The sequence below is a fragment of the Castor canadensis genome, chromosome 4 (assembly GCF_047511655.1).
Source record: "Castor canadensis chromosome 4, mCasCan1.hap1v2, whole genome shotgun sequence".
Taxonomy (NCBI): Eukaryota; Metazoa; Chordata; class Mammalia; order Rodentia; family Castoridae; genus Castor; species Castor canadensis.
Window position 1 is genome coordinate 91,954,159 of NC_133389.1, and position 25,341 is coordinate 91,979,499.

A 25,341-nucleotide genomic window follows, 5' to 3' on the forward strand; every position below is an offset into this window, starting at 1 on the left:
ATAAAGCAATGGCAGTCATTATACTAAATTTAAATTGTAGATTAAGTTTATTAAATATCAAGAACATTTCACATACAACACAAACACCAAAGCTGAGGCACGGTCAGAGAAAGAGTTCAGAAGGAGTCTGAGTTTGTCAATGAGAGACTCTGTGTCACCAGTTAGTAAGGAGGTAAGTCTTTGGGTTCTCTGGCTCTCTACTGGAACCAGCTGCTCATGGTACTTGGCAAAACTTAAAAGGTTTAAGTCATCCTAGTAGTTCTATGTTACCGAATTTTATGAACTTGTTTTTCTTCAACAAAAATGTAAGAATTTTCAGTCTAAAATAAACTAGGTGAGAAATATGCCTTATTCAAGATGGCACAGACCAGGTACTCTGAAACCAGTCTATGGACTTTCTTTAATGGAACAAAAATTCCTGGGGCCTTCAGTGATCATGTAAATTAGTTATCTGAATACCTACAAATAAAGAACTAGTACAAATTATTACGATTATAGCCCTTAACTTACAGGTCAAATGAATTTTTAAAGAAAATAAAAAGAAAATTCAAATTTACAATATTAAAATTTTACTAAAACTAAATTGCTGACATGTTTTACTATGTAAAGCTGTAGCTTCAATACTAGTCCTATATTTAATTGTTTCTGTATTTGGCTTCAATGCTAGTAATGTGAAGATAAAACATTAACTCTGAGGTTGGTTCAGGATAATTTGGCCTCATAATTAACCAAAACTCCACAAGGAACAATACAATGACAAAATAAGTATCAGTTGATAATTTTATAGAACTATTGCTCATGTGAACATTAATAATGTAGTACTGCTGATTGAAATGTATATCCAATGGGTTACCAATACATCTAATCTATTAACTGTAGGAACTGGATATAGAAACACTTCTTGCATGAAAACAACTCTCCTATTAGTAATCTGCTGCCCCTGTACAGACCAAAATAGGATTCAATACTCTGCTTGAATGGTATAGGCTTTCTTGAGTTCAGAATGTCTCTTTACTACCAAGTACCATGGTAACCCAGCTTGTTCAGTCTACTCAGTCCACTGAGAAATCTTAATTTGTACAGAATGCAGATATTATCTAGATTTAAATTCATGAACACAATTATAAACTGGAGAGTAAGTACTAGTGGAAGCACTAAATTCACATAGCAGTTCTCAGTTGTTAACTGTCCTGAAAGACAACATGGAATAATATAATCTTAATGTATACTAAAATTTAAAAAGCATATATATATATAATATTTCTAACCTATATGGACCCCTAGGAAATGAGGAGAGAAACCAATCAATAAGAATCATGAAGGATATGGTGCTATGCAAAGTGACAAAGAATGAGGATTTAATATATAAAGTGAAAAAAATATGAAGTGATGTAAGAGGTCACTGCAGGGAGAGAGAGCCTAACCAATCTGAAGAGTGTGTACTGGAAATAGTGGGAAATGATACCACAGAGAGGAAACCAGTGGGAAGAATGACATGGTTGAAAAAGGAGCCAGTAAAGATTTTAGATAAAGCAAGCACTGAGTCAGAAACTTTTGACAGACAGGATCACTGACCCATGCCTGTAATCCCAGCTACCCAGAAGGCAGAGATTGGGAAGATTGCAATTTGAAGACAGCCCAGGCAAAAAGTTGGTGAGATCCCATCTCAACCAATAAAGCCTGCCAACCCAGCTATGAGGGAGGCTTAAATAGAAAGTTGGTGGTCAAGTCCACTCAGGCAAAACCACAAAATCCTGATCCAAATATGACTAAAGAAAAAAGGGCTGGGGGGGAGGGAGGAGAGCATGGCTCAAGTGGTAGAGCAAGGGCCTGAGTTCAAACCCAAGGAAAATAAAAAGATGATTTTTGCAGTATTGTAAGACAACAAGTGAGTATCATTACACCACAAAAGGTGGCCAAACATCTTTATTTTCTGTTAATATCTAGGAAACTTCACTATTTAAGATTCAACAATAAACTTGTACTAGAGTTTGAACTCAGGGCCTTCACCTGAGCCACTTTGCCAGCCCTTTTTGTGATAGGTGTTTTTGAGATAGGGTCTCATGAACTATTTGCCTAGACCAGCTTTGAACTGCGATTCTCCTGATGTCTGCCTCCTGAGTAGATAGGATTACAGGCGTGAGCCACTGGCACCTGGCTAAGAGTCTTTTTTTTGCAAAATTGCCAGTTTACCAAACAGTCCCATCAGAAAAGCATGTGACCTCAAAGATAAATGTATAGAAAAGCTACCTTAATCTTTAATTTCACAATGGAGCCAATGTATAGCCATTTTAAATAAAACCTATTGGTTAGGTTATATCTAGCCAGTAAGGCTAATTTTTAGGAAAAGGACTTTGAAAGATAAAAAAAACCAAACAAAACCTCATACATCTTTTTCCTTAATAAGTTTTAAAAGTTCTTTAGAATTTACAGTTTCACTTGATTTATTTCATGAAGAAAACAGGTAACAATTTTCTTTTGTGTGTGTGTGTCTATTTTCTTTATTGTGCTGGATGTGGGTACATTATAGTGTTTATAAAGGTTCTTACAATGTTATCAAATATATCATACTTGAATTCCCCCCCTCCACTACTCTCCCCCATTCCCCTCCCCTGATTCCTGGAATAGTTTCAACAAGCATCATTTTTGCATTTACATACATGTGTACACGTTGTTTGCACCATATTCATCCTCCTACCCCCTCCCCCACCCTGTAACAATTTCCTTCTTTAAAACTGTGGTACTTTGGAGTGGGGCTAACTGAGTGGCTCAAGTGGTGCCTCCCTAGCAAGTATGAGGCCTTGAGTTCAAACCCCAGTAACACACCCACACACAAAATTGGTACTTTGAATATAAAGATCATATGACTGGCCAGCTTTATGTCAGAAAGGATATGTGTCTTACACCTCTACAACCATGGGTCAGGATTTCTGAGCTACCTTAGTATCTAAAATCACATTAAAAAGACAAGGTGACTGACTAATCTGTACCCTGAACCAATTATTCCTAAAAAAAATTATCTTATTAACCAACCCAAATAACTACAGACTCATCATTTATCATCAAGAGTCTTAATCATGAGAATTTTCCTTTCTCACAAGGTAACAAAAATCCATTTACACACCTTTTAATTACTCTGGCTTGATTCCTTAGCCTTTTGGTGGCAAAAGTTACATAACTATAATCTAAGTACCATATGTTAAACCTATTGTATAAAATTGGTTGTATACACTTGCTTGTATATAACCAGTCAAAAGCTTTATAATTTACAATACCTTGACCTTTCCCATACATTGCTAACTTTATAAAGTTTAATTAAAAAAAAACCCCAACTTACAACTTCATTGTAAATGTGAATTACATCCAGATCAAGAGACATCTAGAACCAAGATTCCCAGGGGTTTGGACCATTTTCATACATTAACATCAATGCTTTGTTCTACTTCAGAAATTATGAAATCAAGAATTATCTAAATTCTTCCTTTGTCTAAAAGAAAGATCACTCTTAGACCATCCCACTTAGATGAAAGCCTGGCCTTTATTTATTATGAAGACATCGGTGAATTTGAGTTCTGTTTGAGAGACCATTTGCAAGTAGTTCTTCTAGCTAGTAAGTTTTGGTTGACATCTGTCATGATCAATTGATGTTATTTACTTAAGCCCCAGGAATTCCTGAGAAAATCCAAAATAATGGGAATAACTTCATTTGTGAACTACTTTAATGTGTCTTCTTCTAAAGACATTACATGGATTGATTGTTCACTTGTCAGTAGAAGGCTTCTCAGTTGAATACTTAAGGGTAAATGGCATTTTCAAAATACTTTTAGATTAGGATCTTTTCTTTAGGAATGTAACACTGAGGATATACTACTACTTAATGGAAAAATAAATGCTGTGTAGAGCTGTCAGTTTGATATATTAGTTTTCAGAACCAAATAATATAAAATATAAAAGATAGAGCCCATAAAAATTGTTCAAGGTTGAATTTTTCCAATATTTAACATGCAGTTTAACATATATTTCCATGGTCATCCTTTTTCCTTTGTACAGAAAGTTCTCTGTGTAGGTATTTCTAGGGGCCATACTCATTTATGTTTTCCCTCACAGGAAACACACTGACTTAAGATGGATGACAAACGTTTTTCACAAGCACACTTGCTGTCTCTGAAAACAAACAAACCGGATTACCATAAGAGTCAAGCAGAAGATACAAAGTGGCAGTGTCTGGGCAGCAGATATAGGTAGGGCTACCATACTCATAGTACCAAAACTACCAAATTCATCAGTGAGTTGATGGAATTCATGGGACTGAAAATTTTAAACCTGAAAACAGGCATTGCTATGAAATAATAAAACTGAATTTGATAACTCAATCTCTAAACCAAAACCACTATAGGTAAAACACTATACTACAGGGTTATGGAGGTACTAGAGGGTTAGGGAGGGCCCAAAAATAAATTAGGATATTAAATTTTTGTTACTTCTAATTCTAGAGTTCATAATTCTACCCATATTAACCCACTAGTGAAAGTGTACCATCTAAAGAATAGATTAAAAGAAAAAATACAGCATTTACTCTAGATTTAATTTCTTTCTTTTAAAGTATTCCATTACTTAAAATGTAAAGTCCATCCATTTTTCCATGTCTTCTTTGATCACTGTTGTGGGGTAAAATTACACTTAAATTGAAAAAAACACACAAACAAAACTAGCCATGTCACCAACTACCAGGTAAAACTACTCACTACCTCAACGCATGTATAGCCACCCTTCTTTTCTATCACTATATCTTGTCTCTTGCAAGCTAAACAAAACAATGTGCTTCTGCAGGAACTCTGAGTCAGGCAGCAAGACTTTAGAGCTGTGTGAAAAAGCAAGTCTTGCCTTTTTTCCCTTAGACTTGTTTTGGTGTCAAAGTTAAAAGTTGTAACCTGTTATAATATACATTTTACTTCCTTCAGAAGGAAATCATTTACAAAACATTCTTTTATTTCATATACTTTTACTATTCAGTTAGAAAACTTTTTGCTCAATATGTTAATCTCGGGGTGAGGGGGAAGGAGGGGAGGAAATGAAGCTCAACAAACACAACAAAATAAAGTTGCTCTGCTATGTTGAGGATGCCAGGCTTTTTGTTACTCTACTTGAAAGTAAATGTGATTTGTCTGTAAAGAGTGCTGCTTCAGCAGTTCCAAATGAATTTCAAGCCTGTGCTCCATATTTTCTCTTTTGTGAGTTTAATGTATTCAAGCAACACTGAACTGACAATTTAAATAACTACATTTTTAAACAAACGAGGCATTGATGTTAATGTATGAAAATGGTCCAAACCCCTGGGAGTCTTGGTTCCCACCATTGTTTATTCTGACAACAGGATATAATTGCTTACTTACTTGGCAGCAAATTTAACCATCTGTTTGCTTGCATGGTCTCCCACTGCCACAAGAGCCTGGACATTAAACTGCTGCTGACGTAGGACTAAGAAGCACTGCTTCCCTGAACAAGACAGAAAGAATACATACTACTTCAGGTTTTACAAAGAAGGAAGATGCTTCTGTACTTTAAATTTGGACCAAAATTTACTATATTCATTAAGCATATACATGCGAGTTTATCCATATGGCTTCCACAGCCTAAATACACTCAATTTATAAGCTTTAAAGACACTCAAGTTCCTATGATGAGTTACAAAAAAATGCTTTTAATATGTTCATTATGAGAACATAGGCAAACCACTAATTTCAAATATGTGTGTATATATATATATATATAAAATCAGAAGACTATTTTGTCTTATTAAACAAACTAATTTCAAACCACTTTCAACAGTCAGTCAATAGCTGCTATATTCTACAGGCAAAGACAATGTAGTAATTTGCATGGAAACTTCAATTATGCAACCATAAAAGTGCTAATAAAGTGCTTAATAATAAGAACTTCCCAGGCATACTATGGGGGTGGTCCATCTACAGAGTTCTTACCAAAGGGCATTTTAAAGAGCATTTACATTGACAGGTTCCTTTCATGCTCAATTTTAACATTTTCCCAATCCTTCATCCTTTATAATAGATCCATATTTTTTAAAGTCCAAATAATTTACTTTTGTCTGTAAAAGACTATTCTCTTTGAGCCCTATAACCAGTTAAATTTTTATATATCGTGGGCTTCTTGATTTCTCCTCTTTCATAAACAGCTGTCATTCCTTATTCATAACCTTCTGAAAAAACATTACTCATAATAGATGTCAGTCATTGTGTATCTCTGACACTCCTTTTCCTCCAAAATGGATTCTTTTAAAGTCCCTTTTATAAGGAAAACTACTTCCTTAATAAAAGTGAGTTAAATATCTTTAAGAACACTTTCTCACCAGATTGCCTTGAGAAACCTCAAAAGAAGGGTTTCATTTTAAAACTGAGCATTCTTTCTTACATTAAGAATTAGCCTTGCCCTTCCCAAAAAATCAAAAATGCAAGCAGACTTACAGTTATTACTTTCAACACATGGCATTTTGAAATGCAAATTAGATATTCATGAATAAAAAAAGCCTGCAAACAAAGTGTCAACACAGATACAATCTATGGACTCTGGAGTCACATATGATTGACAGTTTTTTAATCATTAAAAAGACACTAATTTTCTCTTTTGCTATGGAATATGATCCAATGAGTCACAAAGTACAATCTTAAAGAAAGTTGTTTAGACTGAACAAATACAGAGGGATTTTAAGATACAGAAGGGTAAAATTTATTACAGTAAAACCTGCAGGTAGATCAAAATTACATTATCTTAAGAACTACTATTGAAACCACAGGCAGACACTGTCCTAAACAGAACGTTAGTGAGAAATGGAAGGAAATGTGTATTCATGAGTGCTAGGCTAACCCAGGATTTAGTCAAGAGAATTTTAGTTACTCTAGTTGTTTAGACAGTATGGACCTCGCTGCATTATAAAACTATCCAGTGATGTAACCCAGTGATGCTGGACTCCAGTAATGCACAAAAGACCCTGAGAGAGAATGGAGAGCTTTAAAGGACTTACAAGGGGTGAGCACAGGACAATGTCTATGGGTCAGCACTAGGGGGTAACATTTAGTTTAATGGTTTGGCAGAGAATAAAGGCTTTGAAATCAAAAGGCTTGGGATGGTGTCCTATCACTTTCTTATGAAGAGGCCTGTGGGAAAATTATTAAACCACTTTATGTCTTTGTTTTTCATCTGCACAGCGGAGAAAGCAATAGCTCAGGGTTTTCTTTTATAATGTTCAGAATTACATATGTTTAAAGTCAAGACAGATAAACATTAATGTTAACTATTAAGTTGTATTATTATTAATAGCATGGCTACTTACTAGAGATGGGTTATACTGGGTGCTGAGAACACAAAGGTAAATATTTGGCAGACATTCTATTACATTAAAAAAGTGATAAAACCTTTTACATAGAGCATAATCTCAGTTTTGTTTATATAAGCACATTAAGATTGATTGTATATGGGGAAAAATACCAAAACATGGCTAGTAATGGATGGTGAAATTACAGGAAGTTATTCTGTTCTTTGTATTTTTTTTTTAACTTTCTGCAATAAACATGAACTTTTCTAATCAGAAAAAGTTAACTTTTTTAGTTACACAAAGACCTAGGTATAAAAGAAAATTAAGGGTTGAAAGGAAATTTAGCCACATTCAAGATTCAACAGAAGCAGTAAATAAGTAATACCTGGGAAACTCTAGGAGGCTTAACACAGAAGGAAATGAACTCTAAAATCTGACATGCCTGCTAGAGAAGATTATGAAATCAGTAGCTATGGATGAAGTGAAGAATGTTCACTGTTCACGTTTGATGTATTTATCAGATGTAATTCTAAAAAATGAAATCTCTTCTTTAAAAAAAAGGCAGCAGATGGGAGGAAGGGATGAAGTAGTGAGACTAGTCACATGAACATATTATATTGTAAAACTATAGTATGCAGAATGTACAAGCACAAAAATAGTCAGATCAATGGAACATAAGAAAAAACTTAGATAAAAGAGATTCTAATTCTAGATGGAATTCAGGAGATTTAAAACATAAAACAAAAGGGCTGGAGAAGCAGCTCAATGCTAGACATGTGCTTAGCATGCTTGAGGATCTGAGTTCAAGTCCTCCCCACTGCAAAACAAACCAGCAAAAAAAAAAGGAATTATGCATTACCTGAACTGTAGAAGAAAAGACTTTTCTAACTGAAAATATGGGAGAACATGTATATACATAAAAAAAAGGGAAAACACATAGAAAAATTTGCTTAAAGACAACCTATATAAAAGTTAGTATGTTTAATAAAGATCTTAAAGATTTATGATAAGATACCAGTAAATAAACAGGCAATAAATCAGAACAGATAATTTGAAGAAAAAACAAATCATAGTAAGTAAACATAAGGGACAAAATGTTGCTGATAATGAAAGTAATGTAAGTTGAGACAAAACAGTGATGGCACATTCACCTCTCAAATGAATAAAGATTTAAAAAATATAACATGCAGTGCTTGGTAGAATTAAGTAAAAATGTTCCATCTTATCTTGCAACAGGCATTAAAAGGCTTAAAATTGTCTCTTGACTCAATATATTAGAATGTATGATAGGATTTAAATATGGAAAAAGTCTTATAACACATATATACAACATAACTATTCATATAAAAAATGGAAGTTCTGTTATCTCTCACTTCATATTTAGGTAATCTTTATTAGCTGAAAAGATCTACAGGAGACTCCAATACAATGACCTCCAAGTTTTCTTTTTTAAAGTGTTTTCAAATACTTGAGCTTTAATTGTCCCCTTAAGAGGATTTTTAAGACTCAAAAAAAAAAATCAGTACTGGTTTCCTGGTACAGAACTGTCTACTTAAGCCACCTCTATCAAGTATTCAAGACCAAGTTCTTGCCATGTGCTAGTAAACACTGTTTTTTCTTGGGCTCTGGCTGGTGACACACTGCACTACCTGATCTGCTTCGTTCAATGTACTGCATGGCACATGCATAAGTTCAGTCTTCGGAGCTGAACAAATATAGTAGGTACCCAGGACAAAAGGTTCACTACCATCTCTGTTTTGGTGCTGGCTCAGCAGTGAAGTGGGCTTTCATGGGAATACTAAGTTATCTAAGATATGAGGCAATCCTATGTTTTCATCTCTTCCCAGTCTTTGTTTGCTAAGTTCCTGAATTCATTATTTAGATAATACTCAACATTAATATTCTCCTGTACCACTTATATTAATCAATTAGGGAACAAAGCAACAAAGACTTAAACATTTTAAAGTACTTTCCATTTATTGTTTCCCCTGAAATGTTCTCACATGAATATAACTGAAGTTAAAAATCTTAAGCTACCTGATTACCAAAAAAGCTAGTTATTTTAGAAGTATAAGTTATTTATACTAAGAACAGTACTAGAAGAAAATTACTTTGTGCTAATGACTTTCATGTAGCATGTATGAAATGTGAAAGAAACCACACACATTCCAATTATTCTTTCAATATGCAGACTTAATCTCATAAGCCTTCATGTTAGAAAGAAACTGATTTTAAGCATACCATTAAGATGAAAAATTTCTTCTTGCTCCTGTCTAAAACATGTCACGTTAGGGATAAACCTGCTGTAAGAAATCTGATTTTAATTTTTAAAAATGTTTAAAACATTGCCCTTAATTTAAGAAAAACATATACAGACATGTTACAAGCCTTTTTTCCCCTCGCATAATAGGATTCTAATTGTCCTATTTTTGCACTATAATTTTGGCACTTCCATTTCTTTATATGTGGTTTCTCAGAATTTTGCTTTACTCAAAATTTCCAACATGGATTGTTTTTCTAAGTTTAGCTTTAATGTGTCTGTAACTTCTGGAATTAAAGCACATAAATGATTCCAAGTAAGTCATATTTGCTGATATAATTTTTCCTGTGTAAAATATAGGAGGAAAGGAACAGTAGTAACCAAGGCTTTACAAATTCTAACCAGAATATATGTGTGTGTGTGTGTATATATGTAATCCGCATTGGCAGAAATAAAAAAATACTGACAATCATTATTGGCAAGGATATGGAAAAGTGGTACCGTGACATACTTGTGTTATCTGGTATTCACATTATCTTACAGTCCTGCAATTTCACTTCTAGATATCCATCCTGGAGAAATACTGTCCTATGGCAATCCATAATAAGTATCATGACAGAAGTTTCAAGAAACATGATTAATTGAATATTAAAATTGAAAATAATATATAAAGTACAAGACAAACAAAAATCACACATACAAAATAAGTAAAACAAAACTGTGTGTACACACATTAAAAGAAGATCTGGAAAGCCCCTGGACAAATATTAAGAATGAATGGAAAGGACTGGGACAGAAGATATGTAGTAGAGAACAAAGGGACTATCACTATTCTGTATTCTTTAAAAAATTCACATGAAAGTATTAATGTATTACTTGGGTGGGACTGGGTTTAAATTCAGGGATTTGTGTTTGCAAAACAGACACTGTACTGCTCGAGCTATGCCTCCAGTCCATTTTGCTGTGGTTAGTTTGGATATGGGGTCTTGCCAATCATTTGCCCAGGCTGGCCTCTAACTACGATTCTCCTGATCTCCCAAGTAGCTAGGATTATAGGTATGAGCCACAGGCACCTGGCTCAGCACAATCTTCTTATGCTCAGACACTAAAAAACATCAACAGGACATTTTCATTTTCACTCTAGACTACTCACTTTCAGTCTATTCAAAGTGGATTACTGCTGGGCACTGGTGGCTCATGCCTGTAATCCTAGCTACTTGGGAAAAAGAGATCAGGACAACTGCTGTTCAAAATCAGCCTGGACAGCAGCAGACACTATCTCAAAAACAAACAAACAAACAAACGAAACCAAACAAAATAACACACACAAAACAGATGGTAGAGTGGCTCAAGTGTTAATACTGCCTGCCTAGCAAGTGTGAGGCCAAGTTCAAATCCTTATACCATGAATAAAAATATGTTGGACAAAATGTACTAGCCATCCTGCTCCTAAGTATTTACCCCCAGAGAAGCAAACATGTGCCCAGCAAAAGAATGTACTAGAATGCCCCTGGCAGCTTTACCCACAATCACCAACAACTAAAACCAAGCAAAAGTCCATCAGCAGAATGAATACATCATATATTTACACAGCGGAATACTGTATAACAGAATGTAAAAGCAGAAAAACTAATACATGAAACAAACAACATGGCTTAATCTCAAAGTCACATGGTGAGGCACACCTGTAATCTTAGCACTTCAGAGGCTGAGACAGGAAGATCTTGAGTTGGAGGGCAGCCTGGACTACAAAACAAGACCCAGTCTAAATAAATAAAATAAAAAATAAATAAATAAATAAATAAAGCCAGTATGTTGAGCAAAAGAAGCCAGATTTTTTTTCTTTTTTAAAAAGTGTATTCCTATCTTAATAAACTTCACTATTATTGTCTCAAAAAAAACCCTCCTTCCAACTTCAGCAGCATACTTGGATACTTGGGGATTATTTTTAAAAGCGAAAAAACCAGCAAAAAGCAAAAGAATGTAAAAAACATTCATGGCATTAAAAAATTTCCAAAAGGACACTTGTTTGTAGTATGAGAGCTGAAACAAGAAGGCTCACCATGACTGAATTGGATTTTAGATGGGAACTCTGCACTGGGTAACTCAAATATTTGGCTGCTCTGCCATGTGTAGCATATCTGAGAAGGACCATGAAAGGGTTGGAAGTACTGACTTTAGTATTATAAATACATCTTAGCCAGTAGGTAAATTTGCAAGTATGTAATTATTTATATGAGAATCAACGTCATCAAAAAATTTGTATTATATGGAAAATTTCACAAACATAAAAGCTGAGAGAGTAGTATAATGAACCTCTATATAGTCATCCCTCAATGGAGGGAGCGCTGTTTTCTCACTCCCTCTTTTGTTACATGAGCTTTCTCTCGCTCCTGGTTATTACTGAACCTAACTGGAGCTAACTGGGGGTGACTGGAGATTCAGAAAAGACACAGGATAGACAGACAGAAAGTGGGGTCAGGTGTGTTGAGCCCTCGGGTGGAAACGCCCAACCCTCATTAAGGTCTTACTCCTTTGCAGTTCTTTAAAACCTTGCTTCTAAAGTCTTCTTTAAAAACTTGCTTAACCTTTTTGCCTTAGACTAGCATTGTCCCATGTTTTCTCTTAGCTTATCTTTAACTTAATCTCTCTTAAAGTCTTTTGCCCCCAAGCTTGCACTGTCCTATCTTTCTTTAGCTTTCTTTTAGGCTTGGTGCTCAGACTTGCAAACAACAGCCCCAACTACAAACTGCATATGCATAACTCTTAAAGTCTTGGTCCTTAGACTTGCATTGTAAAGTTCTTTCTTTGGCTTTTCTTTAGCTTAGCTTTTCTAAGGCCTATGCATAAAGTTTTTTCTTTGGCCTAGCTTTTCTAAAGCCTATGTTAAAGTTCTCATGCAGCCTTTCTATCAACCTTTCTTTAGCAATTCTTTTCCCCTCCAAAAGCTTCCCATACCAAAAAGCCCAAAGAGAAAAACCCAAGCCAAAGCCAAAAGCCCAAAGTAAAAGCCTAAGGCAGAAAGCAAAAGCCTCAAGCCCTCCTTCAGTGGGCCTAATACCCAGTGGTAAGCAGGGTGGAGCAGTGACTCTTGGGGAGGGGTGTGACATTTTAACACGAGAAATCTGATTCCTGCTTCTCTGAATGTAAACAATTTAGGAGACAAGGCAGTTCTGCTTTTCCCTGTTTGTGGCCGGGACTGTTGCCTATCTTAGCCTATAGACTAAAGCAATTAAGCTGCATCTCACCTTGCTTATGTCCAGTTCTCATAGGCTTTTCATAATCTGCTCTCCACACCTCAGTACCTGTAAAGGACTGATTCTGGGACTCCCATGGACACCCAAATCTAAGGATGCTCAAGTCCTATACATATAATGGCACATTATTTGCAGAGAACCTACACACATCCTCCCATGAATTTTAAATCATCTCTATAGTATTTACAATTCCTAATACAATATAAATGTTATCCAAACACCTTACACTGTTTTGTTTAGGAAATAATAAGGGGGAAGTCTGCACATGTTTAGGACAGATGGAATTTTTAAAAAATATTTTCAATTCATGCTTGATTGAATTCACTGATGCAAAACTCACAGACATGAAGGGCTCAGTGTTTATACATCTCAACACAATTATATTTTGAGGGCAAAAATGTTGCAAAAAGGTAGGGTAGAATTCAACATCTGTTCATAATAAATGGAAAACTTGGACTAGAAGTACTTCTAATCTTTTCATACTCTGAAAAGCCAGGCGTGGTGGTACATACTTTTAATCCCAGCATCAGGAGGCTGAGAGAGGAGGATCATGACTTTGAGGTCAGCCTGGGCTATATATAGACACCCTGATTCAAAAAAAGATTGAAATCACAAAAACCCCAAAGAAACCTTTGACTTTTTAAAAATTATATAGTATTTTATGCAGAATCCCTAAAAATCTTGAAATAACTCATCAAGAGTTTAAATTTCCATTACTTGAAAAAGTTTTCATTGTGGGGAATCCCTGCACTACTGGACAATCTAATTACTGCAAAAAGAAACAACAAGAAATGAAATATAAGCATTTGAAAGAAAGTAACAAAATTATTAGTTATAACTACTATATAACTACAACCCCATGTACTTCACTGATTATTTATGGCCATTCATGTGTTACCTTCAGCCCAACCCACTATCCCTCAACTCCTGTTCTATTCTGAAGCAAACCCTAGTCTTACTGTTTCATCTATTCATATTTTGGTATGGTTCTTTAAAAGACAAGATCTTTAGAAGAAGTCAATGTTCACAATTTTAAATCTCAAATGTTCTATTTTTTCTTTTTACCACATATTTAATAGTTTTTATGTTTTGAATTAGTATACATTAATACAAGGGGGTTCATTTTGGTAATTCCATACATGTGCACAAGGTACTTTGAACAAGTTCAGTTCCTCCATTATATTCCCATTCCCTCCTCTTCTGGTGTTTGGTTTCATTGTGCTGTGTTTGAACATATACGTGTAGTGCACTTCAATCCTCTTTCCCCTCTCAGTGTCCTTTCCTTTCTGTATATTTAAATCAGGATCAAAATAAGTGATTTGATTCCCCCTCAGTCCAACCCCCTTTCACATTCATATCCCATCATCATCATCATCATTTTAGGTCTAGATTCCACAAATGAGTGAGAACATGAAATATTTGGCTTTTTTAGCTTAGCTTATCTCACTCAACATGATGATTTCACTTCCATCCATTTTCCAGCAAATGACATAATTTCATTTTTCTTTATGGCTGAGTAATATTCTATGGTATACATACATACACCATATTTTTTGTTGGTTGTTGGGCACCTCGGCTGATCCACAGTTTAGCTACTGGGAACTGAGCTACAATAAACATGGGTATGCAGGTATCTTTCCTGCATGTTGATTTATACTCCTTCAGATACACCCAAGAGTTGTATGGCAGGATCAGGAAGGTATGTCTATTTTAAGTCTTTTGAGGAAACTCCATACTGAGTTCTATATTGGCTACACTAGTTTACTTTTCCACCAGCAGTGTATGAGGGTTCCCTACTCCCCCCATCAGCATTTTCCCCCCCCCTAGTAGTACTGGGGTTTGAACTCAGGGTCTCATGCTTGTTAGGCAGGCACTCTTACTGCTTGAACCACTCCACCTGCCTGCTGTTGTTTTCTTGATGATAGTCAATCTGACTGGAATGAGATGGAATCTTAGTATAGCTTTGATTTACGTTTCCTTCACGGCTAAGGAAGTTGAATATTTCTTTATATATTTATTAGCTATTTGAATTTCTTCTGAGAACTGTCCAATTCATTTGCCCATTTACTAAGTGGATTCTTTTGCTGTTTAGTTTTTTAAGCTCTTTGTATATTCTGAGTACTAATCCTTTATCTGTTGAATAGCTGGCAAAGATTTTCTGCTATTCTGTGGGTTGTCTCTTGATTCAAGTAATTGTTTCTTTTTCTTTTTTGCAGTACTGGGGTTTTAACTCAGGGCCTACTGACTCCGCCAGTCCTTTTTTTTTTTTTTTTGTGGTGGGTTTTTTTGAGATAGGGTTTTATGAACTATTTGCTTGGGCTGGCTTTGAACCTTGCTCTTCCTGATCTCTGCCTCCTGAGTAGCCACCAGCACCCAGCTGTAACTATTTTTTTTTGATGTACAGAAACCTTTTAATTTGATGCAGTCCCATTTGTCCATTCTTGCTCATGTTTCTTGGGCCATTGGTATTCTATTCAGAAAATAATTATACCTAGGCCTTTATCTTCCAGAGTTTTTCCTATAGTAGTGCCAAAGTTTCAGGTCTTACATTTTTTTAACTGAGTATTTAAATTAGGACCTAAATTAGTGATTACTGAGAGTTCTTTTTTTTTTTTCTTTTTTCTGGGGGTACCGGGGTTTGAACTCAGTGCTTTACACTTGCTAGGCAGGTGCTCTTCCACTTGGGCCATCGTACCAGTCCTTTTTTTTGGTGTGTGTATTGGATACTTTCAAGATAGGGTTTCTCAAACTATTTGCTTGGGCTGGCTTCAAACTGCAATCCTCCTGATCTCTGCCTCCTGAGTAGTTAAGATTACAGGTGTGTGAACCACCTCACTGTTTCAGAGGCATAAAGTCTGTTTATAATCACAGGCTCTCCCTCCCTTTTCGACTTATTTACTGAAGAAAACAGGTTGGTTTTGCTGTTTCTTATAGAGTAAGTTTCACTAATTGCATTCCATCACCCTTTAACATGTTTCTTTGCCCTGTGTTTTTCCCATGCGGATAATTAGACCTAAAGGCTTATTGAAATTTGTGTAAAATTTTTTGGGCAAGACTGCTTCATAGGTAATGTGTTCTTCCATGAGTAGACATTAAATATTTCTGGCTGCATCACTTTTGCAATGTTAGAAATCACTAATGACCAATGCCTAGAGATCATATACTAGGGATAAAAATGGGAATATTCTTAACTCTTTTGTCGTCTTTTTCACTGGACTATTCTGAATGATACTTCATTCCACGTGTCATATATAGCTAGTAATATACAACTCATACACACATAATTTTCTTTTATTTACTAACTTTTAAAATAATAAATTTGTTCCATCAGTGAACAAGTAGGTTTTTTGTTTGCATGTCTCAGCATTATTATAAACATACATATTTAAACGTATCTAATATGTTTCATTCTACAAAGTGATCCTTGCTGATACTCAAAATGTTCTATTTTTGGCCTCTGGTAGCTCTGAGTCCCTTTCCTATGACTCAGTCTTTTCTGTCTTCTATGCTACTTATTATGATAGATCTTCCAAACTCTTCCTGTATAATTCCTGCCCCAAACCTAAAATCTGCTACTTCTCATAGTAGCTTTAGTTCCCTTTAGGCAAAGATGGCATCTTAAAATCACAGTGTGATAAAACTTCTTTGGAGAAGTGTGGCAGTTTTTTTTTTTTTTTTTAAGTAAGTTAAACATGTACCTACTCTATGACTGCAATTCTGTCCAAGAGAAATAAAAAGCATGGTGTAGATAAAGATTTTCACATGAATGTTAACAGCAGCTTTATTCAGAACAGCCAAAAATGGGAAATGTTCAATTGGAATGTCCATCAATATGTGTCTGGATAAACAGATTTGCCATATATAGCCATACAATGGAATATTTAACAATGTGAGAAACTTTCAATAGATAACAACTTGTACAAGAACACATGCAATATGAAATTCTATAGCAGGCAGTTTTCTCCCCTCAAAAAATGAAATCACATACAAGACTTACATAAAAATATTTGTTCTTGTATAAAAAATATGAACAAGCTAAAAATATATACAAAAGAAATTTCAAATAGGTAATATACCATGAAGTCTAATGTAATCAATGAGTAAAATGCAAATTAAAACCTCAATGGGTAAATCTAAACCTTTTACAAATGAGAAAAAAAAAAAAAATCCAATGAGGCAGAAGCCTGCAAGGTTTGGTTTGATTTAGGCAGACATGGGGAAGATGGTACAGGAAATATGGTGGTCTAAGTGTGGCCCAAGGCAATAACATGGGATCCTACTTGAAAAACAGCTAAAATATAAAAAGGCTGGGGGGGTGGGGGAGGAATGACTCGAGATGAAAAGTTCAAATCCCAATAATGCCAAACAAACAAACAAACCCAAAAACAATGAAGCAGGACAGGGAAAGATGTCCAAGATAAAATGAAAAAGAAAGTGCCAGTTATAAAACTAAGTGTTACAAAACTTTTGACTCAAACACATCCATACTCTCTCTCTACTTTACCTCATGAAAACAAATCTGAAAAAGTCTTTCTACTTTTATTTCTGATTTAATTCCATACTATTTATTTCAAAATGAACTATTACTACCTTTGCAATCCAAAATAACAAATGTTTCTATTATACAAATTAAAAATTTTGTAAGCGATGATACAAAACTACATAAAACACTGATACATATTATGAATCCATTTTTTAAAAGAAAAAAGTATTAGGTTTAGTTTAAAACAACTTATTTTTAAATATAATCTCAAACTTTTATTACAGTATCTTTCTGTTTTTGAGACAGAGTCTCACTATGTAGCCTAGGCTTGCACTCTTCTTGCCTGAGCCTCCCAAGTGCTGGGATTACAAGTGTGCACCACTTCTATCTTTTCATTTGCTAAGTAACTACCTTTAGGAAACAAAATGCCCAATTTAGGCAGAACAAAGGCTCTCAGTCTAATGGGATACAGACAAGAAAATGAAAAATTATAATGTAACTATCTGTTGGTAGAATAAATGGCCCAAACTTTCACTAAGGCAAATTGACATTATTCGAAATTTTAAAACTATACCAGTACTCTTCTTAAAGTTCATGAATATTCATTTATTTAGGGGTAGGATATTGGAAGTATAGATAAACTCCTAATAGTAATAATCCTGAGTGAAGGTATGCATAAAAATGCCAGAATTTTTTAAATAATGGGAATAGACTAATTCTGTAATAAAAATATTTCTTAAAAATTAAGAAATGCTATAACATGGGGTGCATTAAATACTACAGAAGCAGAGAACACTGCTAAAGAGAGAGGTATAGTAGAAAGCTTCTGGATCCTGTTCACATTCTGTCAATTACTATGAGACTTTGGGAAGTAGCTTTATCATTTTGAATTTATTTTCTCATTTATAAAGTAGAATAGCAATGCCTGTTATATTTATATCACATATCTGTAGGGATGATTAAATATGAAAAGCATGTGGAAAGTATAAAGTATAAAGTTAAAAACTAATATGAATGTCACTAATACTTCTAGACAATGGTGAACACTAGGCCAGGCCAATACTTCATAAGAAAGTGGGGTTTGTTTAAACTACCCTAATGTTTCTGCTGTTGTGAATGTTAAATTCTTAGCACTATCCTAAAGAACTTAATGATGAAAATATTCTACATATCTGTCCTAGATATATCTGTGCTATCTGTGCAAAAGGAAAGCCAGGGTTATTAAGCACTCAAAATATAGCTAGTGTGACTGAGTTACTGAATTTTAATTTAAATAGCTACCTGTGGCCAGTGGCTACCTTACTGGACAGCATTCTTAGCCTTACCTCCCTTCGACTTCTCTCCCCATCTAAATAAAGATATGAGTATTAACGAATGAGAAGCATTTCACAAACACTTAAATAATCAGACTTCTCAGAGATGCTAGAAAAGACACTGAAGACTTAGATTTCATTGAAATCTTTAGGGTCAAATTCTTTTTAAGGATGTCTACGGGAACCTAAAACTGATCAATCATGGACTGATACTTTACAGTGATTTAAGGAAGAAGAGTTACATGTTTTTGTTTTGATTTTAGAGATTTATTTTGGTCTGTAACCAATTTATAAGACAAAAAATTCAGTATCATTATCAAAAAGGCCATAATCATTAAATTAATTTTACCTTTAGCTCTGCTTGTATGAACTCTTGCACGCACCCAAACAACTTCATCAGCCTTTTGTATTGTCAAGTCTCTAACCCGGACCAAAACTCGATCTGCAACACATGGTAAAACAATTTTTTAATTCAGAATTTACAAAAAGATAACTATTTCTGTCTGACAGCTAACCTAAAAACTTGGCATCATTTTAAATAATTCTCAGTCTTTGATAATACTTTCTTCTCTACAACCTTCAATATGCAATGTGTCTCAAGTTTTGTGGACTATACTTTCTAAATATAATTCTCTACCATCTTCATGGCCACCATCCTAGATCATGCTACTATTATCTCCTGCCTAAATAGTAATACCTTCCTAATTGGTTCCCTTTTAATTCAGCCTACATTGTAGTCAAAGAGACTTTTTCAAAATGCAAACCTGTTGAACACTTCAATGACTTAAAAGGCCAATACAGCCTCTCCTCACCTGCCTATGCCTAAGTAAAAAATGGCATTTTGCCTGTCTGCCATAGAATATAAGTGGGATAACTACAGGGCAGATTTTCTACCATAGCCATGGTAGCTCATTCCCCAGGACAGTGACTGATCCAGGGAAGAAACTGGGCTAATCAAAGTTCTTTTCTGGAACTAATATACACATGCCAGGAAAAAGCTCTTGAAATGTATTTTCTGAGCTGAGATGGTGTAGAGCTGGGGCTATAATCACCACCTTTTTACTAGCATGTGTTTTTAGGAGAGAATGAAGCCAACATCTGAAAGGAAGCAGTGACAATGGGTAATGAAAGCTCCAACTATGAGTGAGTCCCTAAATCCAATCATGCTTGATGGTAATCTCATTCTTTGTTTCCTATAGTTATGTGAGCCTTTTGGTTTACACGTGAGGCCCAACTATTATGCCCCCTAATACTAAGTAAGATACCTATCAATACAAAAATGGTAACAAAGAGTGTGTGCTTTGCAAGCCCGAAGCCTTGAGTTTAAACCTAGTAAGTACCACCAAAAACAAACAAACAAACAAAAAAAACCCAAATAACCTCCCCCCCCCCAAAAAAAAACTGGCAACAAAACAGCTATTATGTAGAGACAGCATTCAGAAATCATTTTTATTGTTCTAAGTATGTACTAATTTGATTTGGGAAAAATTCGAGGCATTAAGTAAAAATAGCAAAAATAGACATTATAATACCAAAAATGATACCTTTTGGAATATTATAATAAAATGAAATTATAAATGTATTTTACCGATTTTTTCTGAATACATTAATAATCTTCTCTCTTAAAGTGAAGACACAGCAGTGAAGAGATTTGATCTATATGAAAACATTTATGATTCTCATGACCAAAAGCAGAGAATGAAAGAGGAATTTCAAACCTATGGGGCATAAGAGAATTTCTGTAAGATATGCTCACAGACGTCATGAGTCAAGCCAACTTTCAAGTCTGCTGTGTAAACTCAGGGAAAAGACAAAATAGCATAAGATTTTAAAAGGCAGATTTAAAAATGCTAAGATTGAAAAGTCAAACTGAAAAAAAAGAAAAGTCAAACTGTTCTAATGATGCAGTGAAAACTCAAAAAAACAAAACAGCATGAGTCTAAAAGAGTGTGTATAAATATATGTGATGATTAGGATAGTTTTAATAGTATTTTGGAAAAGAGAAAGGGTAATGACCTATCTATCTTATGGCATCCTTTTTAATTAGCATAGAGGTCTTCAACCTTTAATATATCCCAACATACTTGAGGCATCACAAGTCATACTTCATTAGTGAGGCAATGATCACCAGTAGTAGGGTTTCAGTTTGAAAAACTGCTACCTGTCCCACAAGAGTTATGGCATTAGAGTGAAGGAATCTGGACCAATGGAAGCACAGAGGAAAAGAAACTATTTAAAGCAAAGTATTAGGATCTATGCAGGGGTGTTAAAACTCAAATTACAGCAGTGTCAGAGGAACTCAGAGAATGGAAAGACCCACGGGCACCAGGGTCAGATGGCCTTGGTTCTAATCCCAGGCCCGGCAGATTCTGGCTGCATGAGGCAAGTTTCTTTTATCTTCCAACTTGGATTTTTAAGGATGTTGTGAGAATGAAACGAGAAAATATTTGGAAAGAGTCAAACAGAATAGAAGCTTAATTAATAATAGCCAAAAACAGAAGTAAGTTTAAGAGGAAAAATTGTAAGAGGCAGCTTCATGAAAGCATGCAAAAAGGCTGCATGTGATGCAGTTCCTAGCCCCTCTTTTATCTCTAAACCAGAGTTAAATCCTACCTAGTAATCTAGAGATTAAAAAAGAACACTACTCAACCTTTAATACTCATTTAAATATTTTCTTTCTTTTCCAGATTAGAAACCTTACACTGACAATGTTTACATAGGATGATGGTATCTACTTGGGTTATGAATGTCATTTAAGCTTTTCAAAGTTATGCCTTAGTCCCCCTACTTAAAACTTCAGGAAGGGCTGGGGATATATCTCAGTGGTTGAGCACTTGTTTAGCATCCCCAAGGCCCTGGGTTAGATCCCCAGCACTGTCAAATGAAAATGTGAATTATAAAGAAAAAAAAAGTGCTTTTATAATCACGTAATCACTAACCTGGTTTTTCTTGTGATTGTATCATTGAAGATACTCCATATCTCTCTTTAGCATAATCCTAGAAAAAAAGTTTTTGCATTATGACTTTTTACTCAAACAAATAACTAGACAAAAAATGAACAACTTTCAGGATCATGTCATTAACTCAGTCAGAAGTTTCAAAGTACGAAAATTTAGCACTTATATGTTATTTATAGAAAAAAAAGTAAAGCACTGGTAGCTGTTTTGCAGATCAATTCTGGATGGATATACCATACATAATAGTGCTCTCAGAAATTTATGTACATGTACAACACATCTTAACTAACTTCCTCAAAAAGATTAAACTACTTCAAAGCAAGGGTATAAATTTCCTCTGGGAAGGGAGTAGGATGAAGTACCACAGTTTTATATTAACTTCCTATTACAGGAAGAGATGTTCAAAGAGAAATGTATCTTTGGGTAAGCTTTCTGAACACCAGATGTCCAGTCTTCAGAAATTGGAGATGTTGGATATAAGCTAACTACAACTTTCTTTCTGTAAAACATCACCAAAAAATCCACCAGCTTCCTGTTTCTAAAAAACCAGCTTCAGGGTAACAGGTTACAAGGGGAAGACAGTGACAATGTAGTACTATCAAATTTCTATTATAGATCTAAAGTTAGGAGCAAGAAATTGGAGACCTAGGGTCGAGGCTATTAACAAACAATACTCACCAAAAAGGTAAGAGGCTTACCTTACCTCTAAATGATCTTTTAAGCTCCTAGCTATAAAACAATGTAACTGCCAGTGTTTATCTTACAGCTAGACCTATGCTATTTGCAAAGGTAAACTGGGCTATCAATGCACAAAAATAATTTCTCCAGTTTTTTACAAGGTAACTTAAGATCTGTATGAAACAATTACTTTGTCACTCTACAGCTACCTGTTGTAATTCTCTTTCAGATACGTAAAACAGTGGATTTTTTTGTCTATACCAAAATAAGACCTTTACGTGTTTACCAATACTTTTGAACATCAACCCTTATTCCATTTAATATTCTGAGATGGTTTGTGTAGCTTACCACAAATGCAGAATTCCTCAACAGAAAAACAGACATACATTAAGGCTCAGTATTACTTATTACTGCAGGTTTCAAACTTTGATTTCTGAAAAGCATTGAAGGTTCACTGGGTGTTTATCTCAATTCATCCTCTGCAAACTTTTACCTACTTCACTGGGTCATTGAGTCAGAGAAAGGAAATTAAAATGACACATGTGGCTTAACACATGCAAAAAGATCACTAAACATATTGGCAGATGGTTTTGTTAAGTACCGTCATTACTTGCCAGAACATTAGGAACACAAGCGTGGCAACCTATCGATTACTAGTGGTTGTCAAAACAGTTCTGGATGGAGTAGGGGGTGTGCAGTACATGCCCAACCCAGATAGGATTAGTGTGATCCCGCCGCAGTCAAGAGCTTCGGTGCCATCCGATCCCCGGGGCTCGCTTCTTTTAGGCCAGAACTCCCAGGTCACCTGGGAAAAGCGGTCCAGAGTTGGTCTGGCCGTGGCCCCAGAAGCCCCCTCGACGCCCGTAACCCAGACCCGCGGCCTGAAAAGTGCTGACAAGAGACCCGAAGAGCAGGGTCCACTCCCTCCCTCAGCGCGGATCGGCCCTCCCAGTCCCGGGGAAGGAGACCCACTTCCGCCGCGTCCATGATCTCCCGCGGCTTCTCCTGACTCTTGCGGCCGGCGCTGGCGCTGGGCATCGGGACTGAATTGGTGAGTGGCCACCACCCTCCCTCGCAGGTTTTCGGTAGAACGAGCCAAGGGGTTGCAACCTCCCGCTTAGCCTTCGCCCTCCCGACCCTCTAGTCTCTGCACAGGCGCCCGTGCTCCGCGTGGAATGTTGGCTTCCGAAAGATCGCGAGAGCCGCGACTCTCTCGAGATCCCGGAGCGCTGAGAGCGAACGGCGGCTCGCAGTTGCCTGCTCCTCCCCTCGCCCCGCCCTTGAAAAAGTTAAATCTCGGAGAATTGAATATAGTATCGCGGGATTTCTCTGATCGAGCCCGTCCTACGGTGCTCTGTTGGGCTGCTCAGGTGGTCCAGCTTCATTCGTTCTTCTTGGGTTTGATCCCAATGGTCACCTCTGCATTGTTCGCGTTCCAGTCCTTCCAGCTCCTCCCAGCTTTAACCGCACAGTAGTCATCAACACCTACCCAAGCTTAGGCCTCGTTTTTTCCTCTTTTAAACATTGCCGCATTCACTTGGATGAGGATGGGGTGCGGGAGATGTGCTTCTGAGGCAGAGGAGGCCTCTGGTTAAATCTTTGGGACACAGAGTGCTGGGTTACAGGCAGTTGGCTTGCCAAGGCAGGATGGGGTGTGGGTACTTAAGTGATAAGTAAAATGGGGACACAATGGTAACAAAACCCATACATTTGCACTGATTGCCTCGACTTGTTGCGTTGCTAGAGGCAGTGCATAGTGCTGCTTGTCAATGGAAGAATCTCTCAAGTTACGCTTTTTCTTAAAAAAAGTCATTAAGTATTATTGACATCGAATCTAATTTGAAGAATTACGCTAGACTTGCATTCCATCACTTTTCAGCTGTCTTAACTGAGCGTGGTGGCTCAAGCCTGTAATCCCAGCTACACAGGGTAGGAGGATCACCATCCAGGCTGGCTATGGCCTAAACCTGGACCCTGTCTCAAAAATAACCAAGGTAAAAAGGGCTGGCAGAGTGGGTATAAGTGGTAGAGCACCTGCTAGCAAGCAGGAGGCCCTGAGTTTGACTGCCAAAAAAGGATAAAAAAGATTTTAACTGTCATTGTAGTGTCTTAGCCTGGCACAAAGTGGCACAGTCATATATGGGATTCAGGTAGACCCCAGTGCAAAGGAAAGATCTTTGGTGGCACCTTCATTCAGGTCTTGGGATACAGTACTGAGAGGAAAAACATGGTGTCTGCCTTAGTGCTGCTTAATATCTAATTGCAGGTGGGTTGAAATTTTGTTCCCCATTTAATTGATCAATGATTATAAACATCAACTTTATGCTAAGAATTATATCAGGTATTGGCAAAAAAATAATTAGTAATGATACCTATCCCCTTTTGGGGGGTGAAGGGACTGGGGTTTGAATTCAGAGCTTCACTCTTGCAAAGCAGGCTCTCTACTGCTTGAGCTATACTTCCTCTGGTTATTTTTGGTTTTTTTGCAATTATGGGAGTTTATTTTATAAAGACAATAAGATGTAATTACATCAGGGGCATTATTAAAATTAATTTATGTAGTAGAGGATTATGAAGAATTTCCCACTCGTGTATTCATGACCTTTAACAGTAATATGAAACAATTGCGCACTTGTGTATCTGCAGAACTTTAAACAGTAATATGAAACAATTCTAAACGTTGGGTATCACCAAAACCTTACAGTTGAATAATGAGAAATAGTTTCATTGCATATTTTAAGAAAACAAGAAAGCATTCCACCTTTGACTATCATCCACCATTTGCAGCTTATTTCTAGTTACTGTGTAGGCCTTTAGGTAATGCATGTAACTCCTGCATTTCCTATTGCTGCTGTTAAAAAAATAGTGGCTCAAAACATCATAAATTTATTATAGTTTTGGAGGTCAAAAGTCCAAATCAGTCTTACTAGCCTCAAGTCAAAGTGTTGGCAGGACTGATTCTGTCTGGATGTTCTAGGGGAGAATTTATTCTTTGCCTCTTTTAACATCTACCAGTTATTAGTGTTGTTTAATTCATGGCCACATCACTCCAACACACTGCCT

At 36.0% G+C, this 25,341-nt stretch overlaps 1 protein-coding gene across 1 annotated transcript in view; it reads right to left on the reverse strand.

The window, feature by feature from the left end:
• Positions 1-23,503, reverse strand: part of Dars1 (aspartyl-tRNA synthetase 1) — a 68,775-nt gene extending 45,272 nt beyond the window's left edge. Inside the window, exons 1-4 of the mRNA XM_020156687.2 lie at positions 23,251-23,503; positions 21,583-21,640; positions 18,993-19,085; positions 5,394-5,496 (exon numbers count right to left, since the gene is read on the reverse strand). Coding sequence (XP_020012276.2) covers positions 5,394-5,496; positions 18,993-19,085; positions 21,583-21,640; positions 23,251-23,316 — 320 coding nt within the window. The 5' untranslated portion in view covers positions 23,317-23,503. The remainder of the gene's footprint in view (positions 1-5,393; positions 5,497-18,992; positions 19,086-21,582; positions 21,641-23,250) is intronic.
• Between the last annotated feature and the right edge of the window lie 1,838 nt (positions 23,504-25,341).